The sequence below is a fragment of the Abramis brama genome (assembly GCF_963993115.1).
Source record: "Abramis brama genome assembly, chromosome: 1".
In the NCBI taxonomy this organism is placed as follows: domain Eukaryota; kingdom Metazoa; phylum Chordata; class Actinopteri; order Cypriniformes; family Leuciscidae; genus Abramis; species Abramis brama.
In genome coordinates this window covers 1,644,845-1,666,957 of record NC_139963.1, presented here as the reverse complement: position 1 = coordinate 1,666,957, position 22,113 = coordinate 1,644,845, and the positions used below count along the sequence as shown (strand labels likewise).

Here is a 22,113-nt window from a genome sequence, read left to right as displayed (position 1 = left end):
AGATTTTTTGTAAAATAAGTAGATGTTGTAAAAAATATTCATATTTAAAACTTTATCGACTAAAATAAGCTTCCGGCAGACAGCCTCTTCCAGATTTATGGTGGAAGAGTAACACCTGACGCATGACGTACTGACGAACGCGGAAGCGCAGAGGAAAGAGCAAAACAAAACACTGGTCACGAATTAGAAGTCTAAAATGACAATTTCTAAAGAGAAATGTGGGAGGAGCTGCCCAGCCCTGTTTGTTTGAACTGCGAGAGACGTCTAAACTTACTACTACATCCTACATCGTCAAGTCTTCCTCTTTTGGTGCAAGTCGACTTGCGTAGGCCGTCTGCCGGAAGCTAGCTATTTAAGTCGATAAAGTTTTAAATATGGATATTTTTCTTACACAAACGGCTTATAAAGCTTGGAAGAGCCATGACATTTTACATAATATAACTCTGATTGTATTCGTCTGAAAGAAGAAAGTCATATACACCTAGGATGACTTGAGGGAGAGTAAATCATGGGCTAATTTTCATTTTTGGGTGAACTATCCCTTTAACAATTGTGAAACAAACTGGTGGTAATATAATCAATATCTCTCATTTCATCGAGAACAGACACACACACACACACACACACACACACACAGAGAGAGAGAGAGAGAGAGAGAGAGAGAGAGAGAACTATTTTTCTTTGGGTAAACTATCCCTTTAAGGTGTGTGTGTGTGTGTGTGTGTGTGTTTGTGTTTGTCCTTCAAGTTCCAAGTTCTCAATGAAATTAGATATGCTGATTATACAGTATTATCACCATTTCAGTTGATTTTTACATGAACATGATATGCATTGCGGAATTAAATGGTTATTCTTTTCAGCATATGCGTCTGTGATTTGCTCAGGAATTTAATAATACAGAATAATATTAAAAACATTGCAATAATGGGAACAATGACAATATTTTCTCAATTTTTGTCAAAATGTCATTCAGAGTAACAAACCATGGTCATTCGGTGTAACAGATGTAAAAATGAAACAATATACTTATTCTGAGCAGTAAAATATGTAAAACAATATGTGCTCCTACTAAATTTTATTAGATTTTAATTGATTTTCAATTCCTTACAAAAACTTCTTGTTGACAAATAGGTAAAACTTAATGGTTTAAATGATATTGGCGAAGTATAAAGATGTAAAATTACAAATAATTAGTTTTTGGGGGCTGCACTGTGATCTTTAAATAGAGTCCTATAATATGTTATCAAATGATGTTTTTTCTAAAAATGTCTGATAAGATAAGAAAATGTCTGATTTTGCATAAAAATATTGTTACACTTAATGACATTTTAGTGGGTGTCTTCTGTAAAATCACAGTAAAAATGTATGGTAGTAATTATTTTTTTTTGCTCAAAAAATATAAAGTTAAACAGGACATATTCTAATGTATGTGAAAAAGACTCAATTTAAAGCAGTTTTTTTTTTACGCTTGAAACCCCCTTTTCGTCTTTGACCCAGGTGCAGTTTTACTCAGTCAACAGAATGTCTAAAGGGGACCATCAAAGTAAAGTTTTACCAATTATTAAAGGGGTGATATAATGCTCTTGTCACAAGATGTAAAATAAGTCTCTGATGTCCCCAGAGTGTGTGTGTGAAGTTATAGCTCAAAATACCCCACAGATATTTTTATATAGCATGTTAAAATTTTCACTTTTTGAGGGTGAGCAAAAACGCACTGTTTTTGTGTCTGTTCCTTTAAATGCAAATGAGCTGCTGCTCCCGGCACAGGGGGGCGGAGCTTCAACAGCTTGTGTCCTTTTACCTCACACACACATGCACTGAAAATTTCAAAAACTTTTAGCCTTTTATGTTCAAACCGGAGTCAGACAATGATGGAGAGACTCAAGAAGAAGTGACAACATGTAGACAACATTTCTGAATGGTTAGTTGATGAGTTTATGTGGCTTATATCTAGTTATCTTCTAGTCATTGATTAGTATATTCTGTCTTGATAATCTATAAATCATGTTCCGGGGGCGGGGTTTATGTAAATTTTAGGGTTGGTGATGTCACTAACCCGTGAAGAAGCTTGTGTAGTCTCTACCAGCCGTTTGTTGTAGTCCTTAAAAAGCGATTTCTTTAAAAGCAAATATCTCCCTTTGCTTTGAACTTTGAGTGTTGTAACTTTGCAGATGTTGGTTATGCTCAAACAGCAACATTACACACTAACTAAAGTTAGAAAAGTGAAATCATATTCAACCACCCCTTTAAATCTCAGACTGTAAGGACTTTCAAAAATTCATCATTGATAAAAACCATGACTGATATGTAGGGTGTTATTTGGTAATGGATGTGAAAAATCCCCAAATCTGCCAACTTTGAAACTACATTTGAAGATCATGTGAGATAATTTTGTTCTCTTACGAGAGGTTCTCTCGTACTGCGTAAGTTGCTTATGCTACGGGTAAAGTCATCTTTTCTCGAGATATTGAAGGCAAAAATTATCCTTAATTTTGTATTTATTAATGCGTTGCAGCAGCTAGCAGACCTAGAGCGGGCTTACTAGCGCGCTCATTGGCTGCCCTGCGGCAACTGCAGCAGCCTATCGCTGAGCCCTGCGTGACGTCGCGCCCTCACACGTCAAAGCCCGCCAGAATGGGTGTGGCTTAGCGTATATAAGGAAGGGCTCGGGGGCTGCTTACCTGATTTTCATCTCTTCAGCGAAGATCTCCGCATCGCTGGATCCTCTAGAGCAGGGGTTTTCAAACTTTTTGTGTGTGTGGACCACTATTTGTTATCAAGATTTTTTGATTACAAGATTCAAAAAATCAAGATTAAACCTTTGGCGATTTTAGGGGATTATTAATCTTCAGAGTTTTTTACAAGTCCTCAAAAAGTAGGCTTGAGTTTGTCCACTTAACAGCACATCCGCAAAACATTTCAGAAACGCGAGATCAAGAAACTAACTGGAAATTAAAATAATAACAGGCCTTATTCATTCCATTTATAAACATTTTGTTTCATATAAACTGCCTATAAAGGCTATGCGTGTGATGTGATAGTGAGAACATATTTGCCTCTGACCTATACACATTTAATGGCCATTTAAACGCAATTTAAACATTTAAACGCAAACGGGCAACGGCTCGTCTTCGGGGCTGGTATAGCTGAAACCTAATGCTAAGTAGCTTTCGTAGTATTTTCTCTTCACCCTCCTTTTCTTTGTTTTTTTTTATGAGGAAACTGGCTCGTAGATGCCTTCGCTGTCAATCTTTTCATTATTGGTAACCTCTGCCTCTTTTCTCTTCAGAGAACCTGTTGCTATCCACCGATCCATGTTGTGGTTCACGGCCGAGCGCCACTAGCCTATTGTAGTAATCACACAATAACTTGACAATTTAATTAAAATTTTATATCAATATAGACCTACATATTCTTTTTACTTTTTATTTTTTTATGGTAATTTCCTGATCAAATGAATGTAAAAAAAATATTATTTTATATTTTATTTTGCCTTTCCACGGATCACCTGCAGTACCCTTACGGACCACTAGTGGTCCGCAGACCACAGTTTGGGAATGGCCGCTCTAGAGAAGCCGATACCATCGACTCAAGCGACAAAGCACGCCTAGGACAGCGCCTGAAGAAGCCGGACGATCTTCGCCATCCGTGCCTGCTACGCTATCTGGCGTTATATCCTTACTGCTTGTGTGTGCTCGCCGCCGCAACACTCACACTCTCTCTAAAAGAGCGCGAGGCATTTTACGTTATAAATGCCTCGTTTTTCCTGTGGCTCTTGCCGAGCCCGGTGGTTGAGTCCCGCTGCGGCCGGACCGCCATCAAAACATCTCGCTCTGTCAGTTCCCTTAGCAAAGGCGACTGCAGATGTGTATTCTGCAGCCAACGAGCGCATTGCGCAACCTGCTCACCTGCACACAAACGCCGTTTTTACGGCGACCCAGAGAAATCTCATAAAGAGTACAATTTCTGGTTATCCGGCTCACGCCGATGGTGTTTTGAGTGTAGAAAATGTGCCTGCTTCCCAGTGTTCACCCCTACACATAAGCACGGTTCCCCCGGTGTCATTCACTCATGCAGAGCCCACTCTCATGAAGCTGGCGTATGCCGCTCGAGTGATAAATGTAGGAAATGTGCCCACACCTACTCACTGCCCGCTCCCAGGGAACAGAAAATATAAAGCCGACACACACCGGCTATGTCATAAGACCTGTGCTGCTCGCGAGCACTCACACTTACTGACGAACACACCACGCCCAGCGCTGCACACGCGCCACAAGCTTTTTCACATGAAGCGTTCCCCATCCAAGCTGCCCGGGACGTTACATGCAAACTGGCCAGCCGCCGTTCTCAGCACGCCACTGTATACAAGCACCGAGAGCGCGCTCACAGCGCCAATGCCTCTGACTCAGGTTCACGAGCCCACACTGTGCGGCGATCGGGACCAAGAGACCATTCTACTCCTAGCCATGCATGCAGAGTCGTGGGAGGCTATTCCGGGAGTGTCAGAATGGGTGCTAAATACAGTAAAGCAAGGCTATTCGCTGCAATTCGCTCGTCGCCCCCTGCGTTTCCGAGCCTGGACCGAAAACAAAAGTGAATCTAGAAGTAGCACACCTACTTCGCGCAGAAATAGCGAAACTGCTATGCAAAGGGGCTGTAGAACCAGTACCACCTTCTCAGAGCGAGTCAGGCTTCTAAAGCCGCTATTTCCTCGTTCCAAAGAAGGATGGGGCTCTCAGAACCATTTTAGATCTGAGACACCTGAACAAAGGCCTCATGAGGCGACCGTTCAAAATGATTACGACCAGACAAATCCTCGCGCAAATTCGCCCGAGGGACTGGTTTATACCTCTCGATCTGAAAGACGCATATTTTCAGATTCAGATAATACCCCGTCACAGGCCATTCTTGAGATTCGCCTTCGACGGTCAGGTATATCAATACACCGTCCTCCCGTTTGGCCTGTCCCTAGCACCCCGTACATTTACGAAGTGCATGGATGCGGCTCTCGCTCCCCTCAGAAGTCAGGGCATGCGAATATTGAATTATTTGGATGATTGGCTGATTCTAGCGCAGTCAGAGATAGAATTGATATCTCACAGAACGTGGCTTCTCAGCCACCTGTAAAATTTGGGTCTCACGGTCAACTGGACCAAGAGCTCATTACTGCCCAGCCAGACGACCTCTTTTCTGGGGATAGATCTGGACTCTGTGTCTATGACGGCCCGCCTGTCGACACAGCGCGCGCACCGCGTTCGACACCTAGCCGCTTCATTCCGGATGGGCAGCCTTGTTCCCCTGAAAATTTTTCAGAGAATGTTAGGCTGCATGGCTTCAGCCGCAGCGGTGCTTCAGCTGGGTTTGCTACGTATGCGCCCACTACAGCACTGGCTACACCGAGCTTGGGCTTCCGGCGGTCTGCGTATCAGAGTGACTCAGAGCTGCGTTTCAGCTCTGGAGCCCTGGACAGCGGCCGAGTGGTACCAGTCTGGGGTGACGATGGGAGCCATCTCGTACCGAAAGGTTATCTCGACAGACGCCTCCAACCTAGGTTGGGGCGCCCTGTTCCAGGGCAGACCGGTCTTTGGCCAGTGGTCAGACCAGGAGAAATGCCTTCACATAAACTGTCTGGAGATGATGGTGGTCGAGAACGCGCTGAGGCACTTCCTCCCACACCTACGGGGCTACCACGTGCTGGTCCGCACGGACAATATGTCAGTGGTAGCCAACGTGAACCGCCAGGGCGGTGTCAGATCCAGAAATCTCAATGCTCTGGCGGAACGCCTTCTCGTTTGGGCTCAGCAATCCCTGCTCTCGCTGAGAGCCGCGCATGTGCCTGGACGCCTAAACGACGGTCCAGACAGACTGTCCAGGGACAATGTTCCCCCGGGAGAATGGTCCCTGCATCCTCAGACAGTCCAGCTGCTGTGGCGCCGTTTCGGCAAAGCGAAAGTCGACCTGTTTGCGTTGAAAGACAATGCTCATTGCCCACGGTTCTTTTCGAAGAACGAGGACGCGCTGGCCCAAGCTTGGCCCAGCTGCCCGCTGTACGCTTTTCCCCCAATCTCGCTGTTACCACAGGTAATCAGGAGAGTCAGGGAGGCGGGCCATGCAGTGCTCCTCGTGGCCCCGCGATGGGAGAACCAAGTCTGGTTCTAGCCCCATGGCCAATCCCGGTGAGAAGGGATCTCCTCTCTCAAGCCGGTGGTTCAATTTGGCATCCTCATCCAGAGCGCTGGTCTCTGCATGCATGCATAATCAACGGGTACCCGTTGTCCTGCCAGAAGGGGTCGTGAACACGATCACGCAGTCTAGAGCTCCCTCCACGAGAAGGCTCTATGCGTCGAAATGGTCTGTGTTTACTAACTGGTGCGCGGGGAAAGACCTGGACCCACAAACCTGTGGGGTCTCTGAGGTACTTGTTTTCCTTCAAGAGCTGCTGGATAAGGGCAGGACCCTTTCCACGCTCAAAGTTTACGTTGCGGCCATTGCGGCGTTCGCTGAGTCGACGCGCGGCCAGGCAATAGGAAGGAACGAATTCGTCATCCGCTTCCTTAGAGGAGCCAGGAGGATGAATCCCCTGCAAACCCTGTCGGTTCCTATTTGGGATCTTTCTGTGGTCCTGGAGGCCATGAAAGCATATCCCTTTGAACCGTTACAGACCGTGGATCTGAAATACCTTTCGCTCAAAACCGCTTTTCTGATAGCCCTGTCATCAGTTAAGCGCGTGGGTGAATTGCATGCGTTATCTGTTAACGCCGCGTGCCTCGAGTTTGGGCCTAATGACTCTAAAGTCATCCTCAAGCCGAGATATGGTTATGTCCCCAAAGTGCTCGGCACTCCTTTCAGAGCGCAGGTTATTACGTTATCGGCCCTGACGGGGTCCGGTAGCGAAGTCGATGTTAACCTCCTCTGCCCTGTCAGAGCGCTGAGGATTTACATCACACGCTCCGCCACCTTCAGGCGCTCGGAGCAGCTCTTCGTTACGTTCGGTGGACGCACTAAGGGTCTCGCCACCTCGAAACAGAGTCTGTCCAGGTGGAATGTTAACACTATCGCGGCAGCATATGCGTCTAAAGACCTGCAGTACCCTTTGGGCGTTAGGGCTCATTCCACTAGAAGCATGGCCTCTTCTTGGGCTTGGTCCAGCGGGATTTCTATTCACGACATTTGTACGGCAGCAGGCTGGGCCTCCCCCTCTACATTTGTCAGGTTCTACAACCTAGAAGTTCCCGCCCTGCAGGCTAGACTTCTGTCAGTCTAAGTGGCGAGTATGTTCTGCTCAGGTTCGATCACGCACAGGCTGCTATCACGCTAATATTAGCTCCCCTGGCTGAACTACACTATGAGGATTGTTATCCACGTGTCAGTATGGACCAGCTGTGCCGCTCTGTATTCTTTGCCACATGATACTGTGTGCTTATGTACATGTACTGGCCCACTCAGGTTGGCCGTCTTATTCCCACCGATCTGTGTCCCCCGGGTGTTCCCTTGGGACTATATGTGGTTGATGCTGGCGCGCACGGCGTTGACAAGGGGTTCCCGTAGCGTAAGCAACTTACGCAATACAAGAGAACCTCTCGTAAGAGAACGTACTCGGTTACTAACGTAACCTCGGTTCTCTCTAGAAGAGGGAACGAGTCTTGCGTAACCTGCCGTGCCCGCCTCGAGCTGGTATTGCTTCAGTCGATGAAAATCAGGTAAGCAGCCTCCGAGCCCTTCCTTATATACGCTAAGCCACACTGACGTCACGCAGGGCTCAGCGATAGGCTGCTGCAGTTGCCGCAGGGTAGCCAATGAGCGCGCTAGTAAGCCTGCTCTAGGTCTGCTAGCTGCTGCAACGTGCTGACAATAAATACAAAATTAAGGATAATTTTTGGCTTCAATATCTCGAGAAAAGATGACTTTACCCGTAGCGTAAGCAACTTACGCAATACTCGTTCCCTCTTCTAGAGAGAACCGAGGTTACGTTAGTAACCGAGTACGGTTTAAAAATCTTAATAACATGTTAAACTTGTGTGCGTTTATGAAGAGATGATCAAACTCACCTGATACTGTCAGTGTAACTCCATCACTGTGATGTGATCTGCGTGATCCTTCAGTCTCTGTCCCATAACAGGAGTATTTACCTGCGTCAGACTCAGTAACAGAACTGAATGTGTGTTGCTGTCGTTCACTGAAAACACTGGTTGAACCGTCTTTATACCAGTTGTACCTCCAGCTAGTGACTCCTCCATCATATATGTCACATCTGAGAGTGACTGTCTCTCCTCTGAATAGATGATGATGATCAGGTTTAATGGTCACTCTGGGTTTTGGTCTTTCTGTGCAAAGACAACAATAAACAATTAATTATAATAGTAAAAATTATTATTCAAATAAATTCAATAAGACATGCTGTTTTTAATGTATGAACAATTACTTAATTGTAAAACACACGTTAAATTAAGTTACACTGAAGTGTTGTTCTCTATAGATGTTATAGTCACTTATACGCTTGGTCTTATGAATCAATTTCATTGTGTTCTCAGAGAGGGTCATTAAATGAGAGAAAACACTTGCCATGTATTGTCACGGCTACTGTTTCACTGTAATCTGTGTAATTTCCTCCTCTTCTTGCTCTGCATCTGTACACTCCTCCATCAGAGACTTTCACAGGATTGATTGTTTTAGTTTCAGCTTCAGGAGATTCAGTGTTTGAGTCTTTACTCCAGAGAAACTCCCATCCATCCCATGACTGATCCAGCTCACATCTCAGAGTAACTGAGTCTCCAGTGAACACTGAACTCTGTGGCCGTACAGTCAGAGTTGGTTTGGGAACATCTGTCAATATAAAGTCAGTGGGAGCATGAGATGTGAACATTTTTCAGCAGATCTCATTCTCTCACTGGTAAATTAGTGCATTTTTATTTCACGTAATAGAGCTGGAGCAAACAAGGTGAACAATCACTCAGTGCAATGCAAAGAGTTAAAGGACAACAAAGGTGTAAAGACCCCCCTATGTGGAGTTCAAACCCACATCCTTTAGGGTAGTAGCCCTGAGCTCAACGCAAGGTTTCAAATTTACAAATTGTTTGCAGGTTACAAACTGTTGTTGTTGTTCAAATGAATTTGTTGTTGCAGGTGCAGCAACTCTAATCATTTATATTGAATCTTTTTTTGTTGTGTATGTAATGTTACTAATACTTCAAGACAAAGTAGATGTCAAAAGAAATGTAATATTTCTATGTTCTTCATAACAAATTTTGGAAATGTAATATTTCTGAGTCAATGTTTTTGGTCTTTTTGTCACACCTCAGAACCTTTGTCTGGTCTGGTGTTACTCACAACACATGAATCATTTATATGACTTTTAAGAAAAGCTGTATTTATAATTATGACACTCATTTCTTTTTTAAGAAAGAAGTTTAGAAAATTCTTAAAGTGCCCCTATTATTGTTTTTTCGAATATTTCCTTATGCAGTGTGTAATGTAGTATAGCTGTTTGTGAATGTAAACGTTCTGCAAAGTTGTAAAGTCAAAAGTGCACAATAAATAAAGTTATTGTGTCTCAAAAGCAGTGGCGGCTGCTGGTCTTTCAAAGAGGGGAAGCTCATTTTCAGCCTACATCATAAAAATTATTAATTTATTTATACATAAATTCTACATTCCTTTTCAAGAAAATGCTCTGTGACCCTGTTGTACCAACTAGGTGTCTTTTCCAGTGACTTGACCAGTCTCCTCTCAACGGCCAGCAGAGTTAAATATAATTGTATAAATGTAATAATATAATAAAGGTATAAATAATAATATAATAAAGTATAATAATACTACTACTAATAATATATATTTTAATTATTTTAATAATTATTTTTTAATTATTACTAATAATAATATAAAAAAATATAATAAGTAATAATATAATAAAGGTATAAATGTATAATTGTGTGAAATGTATTATGAAAATTGGCTAGCAATTTCGACAAGCAAATACCAAGAAATAGGTTGCAGCTGTTTGTCTTTGAACTACACTTGAAAAATCTCGAATAGAATTGTATGAAATCGCTGTCAATCAAACGGAGATGCAGCCTTTCGACAAACCCTCCAATCATCAGGCAGAAGCCCGGAGTCCAGGCCAGCCCACTCCTCATTCACTCCAGAGACGCTAAGCGTCTAAGCGGGACATAATCGCAGCATTTATCCAATGACCGTCTAGTTTCGAAGCGATGAAAAAAAACTGTTCAAAGCAGCCCCATTGAAGTCAATGGACGCTAGGCTTCAACAGGGAAATGCACTGTGACGCTACGGCAATGAGAAGGAGATCGAGTCAGCCGACCTGCTATATGTAACTGATTCTGTACGAACTCGTCTTTGAGATGAACGGTTTCTAACGCATTTTTAGTCAATAAAATATTAACACAATAGTACATATTTGACCATTAGGGGAAGCTGAGCTTCCCTTGCAGTCTTAAAGAAATCCCCACTGCTCAAAAGAAAGAATCGACTCTGAACCGCCTTTACAAGACGCTTTTTGTTCGAATGTCACTAGAAGATACATTTGCATAATGACCGCCTATGTTGAACAAATTGACCAGCCCTCAAATGTCATTTTACTGACGACTGCTTCTCAAATCTCAGAGTTCAATGCGGGAATCACAAAACGCTTGCTCTTGAAAGATGGGTCAGTACCCAGTTTTTTTTTTTTTTTTGCCAGCTTGCTCCTCAGAATCACAACCTGTAAGTAATTATTGATTGTAACAAAGGTTAATCGTAATGGGAAGAAGGAGGAATATAAAGAAGAATTATTTATATACATAATAAAACAAACAAAATACAATGTAAAATCCAGGCCTGGTACTCTCTCGTCTTCACTGTCGTCGCTCCTTCTTTTATGCTTCCGCTCCTCCGTGAGATATACGAGACCGGTGCATTGTGCAGGTGTCGCTCATCATCAGTCACGCCACCGGCCTTGCGCCCCTCTGCCTCACCCTACTCGCCACATTGATGTATATATTTTCTACCGGGTGTTCAAAATACTTAGTTTTGTGTTTTTATTGTGTAAAATAAATTTACAGTATACTAGAAATAAGTTAGAAATATACACATCGATTTGTTGATGGACATACTCTTGTTAATGCTGATGGTGAGGAATTACAGTTCCAGCATCTCATAACGTACCTCAAACTGAGTAGCGTATCACCAGAGGTGGACAGTAACAAAGTACATTTACTTGAGTACTGTACTTAAGTACACTTTTTGAGTATCTGTACTTTACTTGAGTATTATTTTTTTCTGGAAACTTTTTACTTTAACTTCACTACATTTGAAAGACAAATATCTTACTTTTTACTCCACTACAATTCTGTCAAGGTCCTTGAGTAGAAAGTAGTAACGTCAGTCAGGGGATGATTTTGGTTGCAGACTTTGCATTTGCACATGATTCACCTGATTCATACTTTCACTCTTGTCTGGACATAATAAATAGTTACATTTCACACTCGCTACTGAATCCTCCTTTGTTAGCCTGAAAACTAGTTCTTCAAATGTTTCATCATCGTGCTCGCGCTCAGATTGATATGTTAAAATCTACGTCATCGCTTCGGTCTTTACAGTTCAATCGCTGAGCTATAGGAAGCCTCCGGACAGAGCTGACGTTAATTTATGGTAATGGCTGTGTAGCTTCTGACAAGCGCTGTACGCGGTAGACAAATCACAACCGACTGACCCATCAGGCCAATCAGAGCAGAGCAGCTTACAGAAAAGAGGGATTTAGAGAGACTGATTCATCCAACGAGTCGTTTGAGAATCATTGGACTATGTGGTTATGTGCAATATATATGAAAAAATGATATGTATATGTTTTTACTTTTGATGCATGTAAACCTGTTGTGGGAGACCTCCAAAACAAAATTAGGAGACTTTAAAATAGCATAATAGAGACACTTTAAGATAAATTCCTAAAAGTTGATAAGATTCTTTTTGGGATTTAAGACAGGTTGGAGGTTATCCTGACTTTAAGCTATTTACAATGATTTTTAAGAACATTCTTTTCAGGAATTTGAATACTTTTTACTGTCACGGTCTGGGTTGGAGGAAAGGAGGAAGGACTCAAGTGCAGGAACAATGGGTATTTATTAAGTAATAAAACAAAAACTACCCCATGGGGAAAAACATACTCGGTTACTAACGTAACCTCGGTTCTCTCTAGAAGAGGGAACGAGTACTGCGTAAGTATCTTACGCTAGGGGAAAAATCTCTTTTCCGCGAGATATTGAAGCCAAAAATTATCCTTAATTTTGTAATAATGTAAAACGTGTTGCATCAGCCTATCGAGAGAGGCCTCTCGTGACGTCAGATCCAATGAGGGCACTTCACGCCCACTGCGTCACGTCACGTCCCGCCGAAACAGGCGTGGCTTAGGCCTATAAATACAGCTCGTCAGGCTGATAGAATCTGGTTTTTCATCGCCGAAGCGAACCAGAGCGTGTTGCATGCACGGCTAAGATACGCAGTACTCGTTCCCTCTTCTAGAGAGAACCGAGGTTACGTTAGTAACCGAGTACGTTCTCTTACGAGAGGTCTTTCGTACTGCGTAAGATATCTTACGCTAGGGGACCCAATGTAAAATGCCGTGCGTGCTGAGATCCAACACCAAAGTCCCAAGGGCAGGTGCCCGGGGCTCATATAGTGCACGATCACCAGGGAACTCACAGAGAGTCCGGGAAAAAAGGGGCTAGAACAGCATTTTTTCCCAGATTTAGTAGCGTCCTATAAGGCGCAAATTACATTAATAGTATTCCTTACAGACAGGGCGAAAAACTTGGCCTGAACTGATGAATATTGTGTGTCTTACACACTGCCCATAGAGTTATTCAGTCGATCAGCGAGCAGCGCTCAGCAGTTTCAGTATTCTGAGCTGATAGCATCAGAACAGACAATACTGATTTATTAGACCGACAGCAGCTTAGCCTGTAAGGCGGGAACCTCTAGGTTATAAAACCTTATAAATGTAGACGGGGAGGCCCAGCCTGCCGCCATACATATATCTTGCAAGGCAATCCCACTGGACCAGGCCCACGACGAGGCCATGCCTCTTGTGGAGTGCGCCCTGACACCTAACGGGCACTGCAGGCCCTTAGAAGTGTAAGCCAGCGCTATAGCATCAACTATCCATCTGGATAGACTCTGTTTCGACGCAGCTAGAACCTTAGAACATCCACTGAACGAAACAAAGAGCTGCTCCGTCTGTCTGAAGACAGTCGAGCGAGACACATAAGCCCTTAATGCCCAGACTGGGCAAAGGAAGCTCGTGTCCTTCTCCTCATTAGAGACCAGCAGGGCCAACAGGGAAATTACCTGTGCCCTAAACGGTGTGTTGAGGGATTTTGGAACGTACCCGTGCCTTGGTTTGAGTATGACTTTTGAATCATTTGGCCCAAATTCCATACACGTCGCGCTCACGGAGATCGCTTGCAAGTCCCCTATGCGCTTCACTGAAGCGAGAGCCAGAAGAAACACTGTCTTGAAAGACAAGTGTTTAATATCTATCGTTTGGATTGGCTCGAATGGGGCACCTTTCATGGCTTCCAAAACCGTAGAAAGGTCCCACACGGGAACTGAAGGAGGTCTAGGAGGATTCAGCCTCTTAGGAAATAAATCGTTCCTTCCAAGTGACTGGCCGAGCGCCGGTTTAGTAAACGCTGCTATGGCCGCCACGTAAACCTTGAGCGTGGATGGGGTCCTGCCCTTATCCAGCAGCTCTTGTAGGATGGAGAGAACCTCCGTCACCCCACAGTCTGGGGGTGATATGCCACGAGCTGTGCACCAGCTAGAGAACACCGACCATTTTGAGGAATCGAGCCGTCTGGTAGACGGGGCCCTAGCCTGCGTGATCGTGTTTAACACTCCCACCGGGAGGTTAGCGGGTACCCGTTGATAGCCCACACATGTAGGGACCATAGGTCTGGGCGAGGATGCCAAATCGAGCCCTTGGCCTGAGAGAGGAGGTCCCTCCTCACTGGTATTGGCCATGGGGCAGTGCTTGTCAGCTGCATCAGAACTGGGAACCAGGCCTGGTTCTTCCAGAGCGGAGCCACAAGTAGCACTCAGCATCCATTTTCCCTGATTCGCTCTAATACCTGAGGCAGGAGCGTGACGGGGGGAAAAGCATAGAGCGGGCAGCGGGGCCAGACATGGGCCAGCGCATCCCTTCTCTTGGAGAAAAACTCCGGACAGTGAGCGTTTTCTTGAGACGCAAACAGGTCTACCTTCGCTCTGCCGAACTTCTTCCACAGCAGTTGGACTGTCTGCGGGTGTAGAGACCATTCTTCTGCTGGAACATTGTTCCTGGACAGTCTGTCTGGTCCTATATTCAGAAGGCCTGGCACGTGTGCTGCTCTCAGCGAGCACAGATTGTGCTGAGCCCATACCAGGAGGCGTTCCGTCAGCCTGTAAAGGTTTCTGTAAAGGGACCTGATACCTCCCTGGCGATTTATATAAGCCACCACTGACATGTTGTCCGAGCGGACCAAGACGTGGTGTCCTCTTATCTGGGGACAAAAACGCGTCAGCACGTTATCTACCGCCAGCATTTCCAGGCAGTTTATATGCAGAAGCTTCTCTCGTTCTGACCACTGGCCGAAGAATGGTCTGCCCTCGAGCAGCGCTCCCCATCCCGAGGTGGAGGCGTCCGTAGACACCACCTTCACACTCGAGGAAGTCCCCAGGCTTACACCTGATTGGTACCAGTCGGTTGCTTTCCAAGGATTCAGAGCTGAGACGCATTTCTGATCGACCTTGAGACGAAACAGACCGGAGGTCCACGCTCGGCGCGGTACTCGCGCTTTTAGCCAGAACTGCAGTGGGCGCATGCGAAGCAGACCCAGCTGAAGTACTGACGATGCTGAGGCCATGAGACCCAGCATTCTCTGAAACTTTCTGAGTGGGACAATAGCGCCGCAGCGGAAGGATTCCGTCATGCGCTGAATATTCAGTGCGCGCTGTGGCGATAGTTGTGCTGTCATAGACAGCGAGTCCAGCTCTGTGCCCAGAAAAGATATTCTCTGACTGGGAGACAGTGAACTCTTCGCCCAATTGACTTTGAGACCTAGATTCTCGAGATGTTCGAGTAATATGGTCCTGTGCTCTATGAGCTCCGAGTGTGATCGAGCTAGAACCAGCCAATCATCCAAGTAATTCAAAACTCGCATGCCCCGAAGTTTCAGGGGTGCAAGCAACGCGTCCATGCACGTCGTGAATGTACGGGGTGCTAGGGACAGGCCAAACGGCTGGACTGTGTATTGATATGCCTGGCTCTCGAAGGCAAATCTCAAAAATCGCCTGTGACGTGACGCTATTTGTATTTGGAAATATGCGTCCTTCAGATCTATTGACATAAACCAGTCCCCTTGGCGAATTTGCGAGAGGATTTTCCTGGTTGTGAGCATTCTGAACCGGCGTTTCAAAAGCACTTTGTTCAGCTGTCTTAGATTTAGAATGGGTCTGAGACCCCCGTCTTTTTTTTTTTTTTTTGGTACCAGAATATCTGCTGTATAGGCCCCCTTCGCTCTGAGCTTGAGATAAGGCTCTATGGCCCCTTTGCTCAACAGTTTCGCTATTTCGGCTCGAAGTAGATGTGCTACTTCCTTTTCCACCATGGTTTCGATTCGCGCCGCATAACGGCGGGGGCGTCGAGCGAACTGTAGCGAATAGCCTCTTTTTATAATGTTCAGCACCCATTCTGATACTCCGGGGAGCTTTGCCCATGCACTCACATGAATAGCTAGGGGTTTAATGAGATCTGGGCTCTGGCCGCGACATGATGGCGACCGCAGAGCATCGGTATGCTGTAACATAGACGCCGTGCTTGCAGCGTCCGAGGCGGGGGGCGCGCTGATCACAGCGGGCAGCCTGCCCACGCTTGACTCTCCTATGGCGGCTTGCTGAGAGAGAGCGAGCGGGGCGATCCCCGTAGGGCTTGTCATGTCTGTGAGTGAATGTGGGCGCGGGACAGCGGGCACATTTACTACACTGAAATCACCGTCTGCTTGAGCAGACTGTATGTGCGTTGGTTTCGTTTTTACAGAAACCGTGAGACATGCAGTGTGTAGTGTTTGTAGGCACTGGGTCGTGGGCACATTCACTACATTTAATGCACAATCGACATGAGTCAATTTTATGTGTGCGAGCCTTGTGTGGCGGGCTGTGCTTGTGTGTAGGAATGAGCACTGGGCTGTGGCCATTTTTACTACACTCATAACACCATCGGCCGTGGCCAGAATACCAGAAAATACACTCTTTATGAGACTCATCTGGATCGCCTTAAAAACGGCGTTTGTGCGCTGGCAAACGGGCTGTAGTACCGGCTTGTTTTCTGCTAAATACACTGGAACAGTCGCATTTTCTGGAACTGAACGAGCCAGAAGTTTTGGTGGAAGTCTGGCCGCAGCGGGACTTGAACACCGTCGTTTTCCTAGGCGGGCTAGGAAGACTTTGAGTTTCCATAGAAACGGTGTTTGGGTGCAGGCGAGCGGGTTGTACAACGCGCTCGTTGGTTGCAAAATACACATCTGCAGTTGCCTTTTTAAGGGGACTGACAGAGCGAAAAGCTTTGACGGCATAATTTCATCTGCCGCCCGACCCGGGATTCGAACACGGGTCTCTAGCGCGAAAGCTTAAAGGGTTAGTTCACCCAAAAATGAAAATTATGTCATTAATGACTCACCCTCATGTCACTCCAAACCCGTAAGACCTCCGTTTCTCTTCTGAAGACATCTTAAGATGTTTTAGATTTATTCCGAGAGCTTTCTGTCCCTCCATTGTAAGTCAATGGACGTGTCACTGTTCACGTCCATAAAGGTAATAAAGACATCATCAAAGTAGTCCATGTGACATCAGTGGGTTATTTAGAATGTTTTGAAGCATCGAAAATACATTTTGGTCCAAAATTAACAAAAACTACGACTTTATTCAACATTGTATTCTCTTCCGGTCTGTTTTCCATCCGCGTTCACGAGTCCACATTGACGCTGCTGACGTAAGACGCTGCTGACGTGTTATCTGGTGCGTCAATGTGGACTCGTGAACGCGGATGGAAAACAGACCGGAAGAGAATACAATATTGAATAAAGTCGTAGTTTTTGTTAATTTTGGACCAAAATGTATGTATTAGGACTCCAAACTATAATAGCCTATAATAGCCTAGCCTACATCATATATTGCTGCCATAATAACCATTTCAAATTTTTTACAATTACATTTTGGGTAACACTTTATTTTAACATGTTACTACTGTACATGTACTTAATTTACTTTTATTACTATAGTATGTATAATTATTAGTAACTAAACCAAACCCTAACCCCCAACCGTAACTCTATAGTAAGTACATGTAGTTAATAAATATTATTCTTATTTGAGTAAGTACAATGTAACAACGTCACATAAAGTGTAAAATAAAGTGTAACCAAATTTTGTCTTAAGAACAACCTTAAAAGGAAAGATAAGAACATTCTTAAGAAAAGTTTTTGGGAATACAAAAAATTCTTATCTTTTTTTCTTAAGGTAAAAAATAAGAAGAAAATAGCAGTTAAGAAGATTTTTATTCCTAAGAATGTTTTGTGAATCCGGCCTCTGGTTTGTAATAGAATCACACATTTGTAATGAAATTTATTAATCAAATTCACTCACCTTGAGTGTGTCCAGAGTGGATGTTTGAAATCAGCACTGAAAACACAAAGTAAAAAAGAAAGAAAACTCATGAAAGATTGTGTATTTTAATTGTTCCTATAAAGATCATCAAACTCACCTGTTGATTATCCTGATTTTTTATTTATTTTTTCTGTGGGATTTTATTTCCAAAGTTCTTCCTGTGAAGTAAACAGCTGTGTTTCTCTTAGGGGTCTCTGGATGTCTTGTGTTTGTAAATTAGCTTTAGGTATAAAGGTCTGTCCCACAGACAGATATTTGGGTTCAGACTCTCTGAAGACAGACTAACATCACTGCTGAAGAATGTGCTGCTCTGATACCTTCAGTAAATGCTTCTCTCCACAAGAACTTAGTTTATGTATAAGAGAAATCGACTACACTGGCAAGCCACCAAAGTGACAGTTCTGCCAAACACAGGAAAATCTGACAATTATTACACTGTGAACATGGAGCTGATCAACTTTCTATTATACTTTACACATAAAAATGTCACTCTTGCATGTTTCTCAGCTTCACAACACAGAAATGTTTCATTTCTCTTTAAGTCTTTCTTCTAATTTGTCTAGATCTAGTGGCTCCTGAATGAGTGTTTCTGTAAAAACCTTTCTAGAGTCTGAAAACAGTGACTAATAACAATTAACTCATATAAACTCTTACTAACTGCATACTAGTGAACATCTAAAGACTAGTGAATATCTACCTAGTGCATCATGGACAGCAAACTGTACAAAACTAACAAACAGAAATGATTCAGCAAACACCATTACAAAGCATTAAACCGAGTGAGTGAACAAACAGACTGACCCAAACACAACAGAGTGCATTTCTCTTTCACAAACAGCACTAACTGCTCAGATCCTTCTTTCACTCATGAGCTAGAGCTGGATTTGAAGCTCTGAGAGCATAAAAAAAAAATAAAAAATGCAGGAACACAGTCCTATTCAAGATAAGATAAGATAAGATAAGGCTTTATTGTCTCCAATTGGAGAAATTCGTCTTGGGCATTCGAGAGAACAATGGCGACACATTGCGTATAACACACACCCAACACACTACACAACCTACACAAAACATGCTCATAATTATCCCATACAGAACTTAATTGTCTACAATTATCCCAACCACACACAGTACCCCCCATACTTTCCTCACATTCACAGAAAACAGAAGAAACCCACATCACATCACAGTCCTATTTAGTAGTATTTGTCATACATGCATCACTGCAGCTGATACACACACACACACACACATCTTATCTTTTATTATTCATTAATTTAATTGAAAGCGGCACAAATGAGAATTTATACCTGTTAAGCTTGCAGTTTGGTAACCTGTGCCTTCTGCCTGAAAGCATCAGCTCATACTCATTAAACAGGACGTGCTTTGGGTCGTCTGTGATTTTAAAACCCTGTTTCCTCACCACCTCCTCGGAAAGCTCCAAGTTACCAAACCAAGCCACAATACCTAACCGCACAAGTTTATAATAGTGCAAAAGTGCAATTATTTTGAGAGAAATAATACTCACAGAGCAGAAGAGGAAGTTGACTGAGCTCCATACTGACTGAATAATGACAGACGGTTAAAGACAGACTGAGTTAAAGCCTCAAGACTTCCTGATACATAGTCAGATCTTTAGGAACAATATGACAGATTAAAGAAGACATACAAATGTGCCTCATGTGTTACAGAAAACCTTTTGATAATCTTGAATGTATTTATAACTGTATAAGTTAAGAAGCAGAAACTGCTGCTGTTCCTCCCACACTGGTTGATGTCACTGATCTGAAAGAGAAGAAACCAAACCACAACTATGAGCTCATCTCGATCTATTTCTAATCTATCAGGCCTCTAACAATCAAGGTGTCGAGTTTGGCACTGATATATACCTGTGACAAGTTTAGTATTCATACACCAAGACAAGGGATGTTACAATATTTATGGCTGTTCCTCTTAATATAGTGAATTTGGCTATACAGTACGATTCAAATAAAAAATTTGTTTGTACTTTGTTTAACGTTTGGAAAAAAAGTTTTAGCTTGTGACCTTTGGCAAGAATTGAAATGACTGCTGAGGGCAGTAAGATAGGAATTACATTTTTTGCCATCTTATTGCCGTATTGTTTTTGCACAGTTTTCACGGGGTGGGAAACTGAACACTGAAATTTGTGAGGCAGGCTATGAACGCAAACAACAACAAGCACATAAATGGCAAAAACAAAACTGCAATACAAGATTACAATAGTGCATGTGCAACATAGTTGAATTACAGCATTATTTTACAGCAGCTGGCTGTTTTCTAATAATATAGCATATTGCTGTAAACTGCAATACATTCTGGGGTCGCGTGGCGGTTTGATTCAAATTACAGAATATTGCTGTAAATTTCTAATCTACTGAGGCATTGTGATCTTCAACGTTCGAGTCGTCGACATTCGGGTAGCGGCAAGAGGAGTGATTCACAACTGCGGTTAATGACTTATTATTTCAGGTTCTTATTTTTCATGTTTGTGAAATATTGGTATATTCACGGTTCATATTGGTAACCTCGGATCACGCAGGAGGAGACCAACTTTTCAGAATGGTGCTGTAATACCAGATTTGTTGCACGTTTATATGTAAATATCCTGAGTTGGCTTACATTTCTGTACGAATATGTTTTTAGCTATACTCTGTGTGTGTAATTTGCTTGTGTGTGTTTGTAATGCCTTTTGTTAACTTTATTTAAAAGAAAGAGTTCATTCATTCATAATATCTTTAAAATTTAAAAAGCTAAAAAAATAAAAATGGTACAGTTAAAAATAACTATTGTCACATGTGGTATTGTTTTAGGAGACACTTTGACAAGTAGGCACTGGAAGGCCAGGTTGTGTGTGTGAGGTGGGCATTCAGCCCAGCTTCCTGTCTGGCCTTGCTGTTCACAGCACATATTCAATCTTGAGTACCAGGAGGAGGCAGTGTGTACCTCGGAGTTCATTCAAAGGTAAGAATTCTTAACAACCTCAGTACCTGCATTTTACACATGTAGATATCGAATATCAGAACTTGCCTTTTATAGATATATTATATGTTTTATATCTGTTAAGGCCTTTAACACAATGTTTCTCAACTCAAGAAGTGAATTTTTAGGGCGAATGGTTTAGATGTCTCCCTCTTTAACACTAGCAAGCCAGGGCTCCGAAGGCAGCGTTTGCAGGTTCACCACCTGGTCCCGGAAGGGAGTGGTAGGAACCTTGGGCATGTATCTGGGCCGGGGTCTCAGGATCACGTGAGAGTTAGCCGGGGCGAATTCTAGGCACGATTCGTCGACCAAAAATGCATGCAGGTCCCCTACCCTCTTGATGGAGGCCAATGCAACCAGGAGTACTGTCTTACAGTTCAGAGTTTTTACCTCTGCTGATTGCAAGGGCTCAATGGGTGGTCTCTGAAGTGTCGAAAGGACCAGAGACAAATCCCAAGAGAGTATCAAGAGTGGGCGAGGCGGATTTAGTCTCCTCACTCGCCTAGGGAACCTGATGATCAGGACGTGCTTTCCCAGCGATTTACCCTCATCTGCATCTTGATGTGCGGCAATAGTGGCAACACACACTTTAAGGGTGGAGGGAGACAGCCTTCGCTCCAACCCTTCTTGCAGTAGGCAAAGCACAGCTCTGATCAGACAAGTTCGGGGGTTCTCCTGAACATCTTAGAAGAACACCACTCAACGAACAGGTTCCACTTCAATGCATAGAGGGGCATTGTAGAGGGGGCTCTAGCGGAAGTGATGGTGTCAACTACCGTCTGGGGTAGGTCACCTAGAACCTGTAGGTTGGGCCAATATGGATGCTTGCCTAGTTGCGGCATTTTGAAAAATAGAATAAATCAATAATACTGATCAAAAATCCATAAACAAAATACAATACAATTAGCAAGACATTTATGACATAACACATGGCACACCTTTAAGAAAGTACACCTAATATTTATATCTCTAACTCAAGTAAGCAGACATTCCATTTCTTTTCATGCTCAGTTATTCTCTTGTTATTTGTTGCTATAATTGTTTCCAGCATACTGATGATAAACTATTCTTAAAGTGTTTTATACATAAATTTGATATAGTCTTAGCTTTTTACATTTTCTATTTCATTATGTCTATTGAATTAGCATTATATATATATATATTTTTTTTAACAGAACTGCTTTTGAAATTACGATTGGAATTATTATAGGCTACAGAATATTTATTCCTTAGTGTAAAATGGAAATGCGTGGTAATTTTATTTTATAAATATAAGCAAAAAACTATGGTGTAACAGAGTTGTAGAACTAGACAAATCTCTCTGCATCAATAATAGGTTATAAATGCATTAATAGGCTAATATAAAAAATTCAGTAGTCCAAGTTGGTTCGGGATTTGAACCCATGCCATCTAAATAATCTAAACGTA

General features: G+C 43.3%; 1 protein-coding gene across 1 annotated transcript in view; it reads right to left on the bottom strand.

The window, feature by feature from the left end:
* LOC311098232 (uncharacterized protein) overlaps positions 1-19,366 on the bottom strand; it is a 179,338-nt gene extending 159,972 nt beyond the window's left edge. Inside the window, exons 1-4 of the mRNA XM_084138318.1 lie at positions 19,214-19,366; positions 17,668-17,703; positions 8,563-8,823; positions 8,049-8,324 (exon numbers count right to left, since the gene is read on the bottom strand). Coding sequence (XP_083994444.1) covers positions 8,049-8,324; positions 8,563-8,823; positions 17,668-17,703; positions 19,214-19,244 — 604 coding nt within the window. The 5' untranslated portion in view covers positions 19,245-19,366. The remainder of the gene's footprint in view (positions 1-8,048; positions 8,325-8,562; positions 8,824-17,667; positions 17,704-19,213) is intronic.
* Between the last annotated feature and the right edge of the window lie 2,747 nt (positions 19,367-22,113).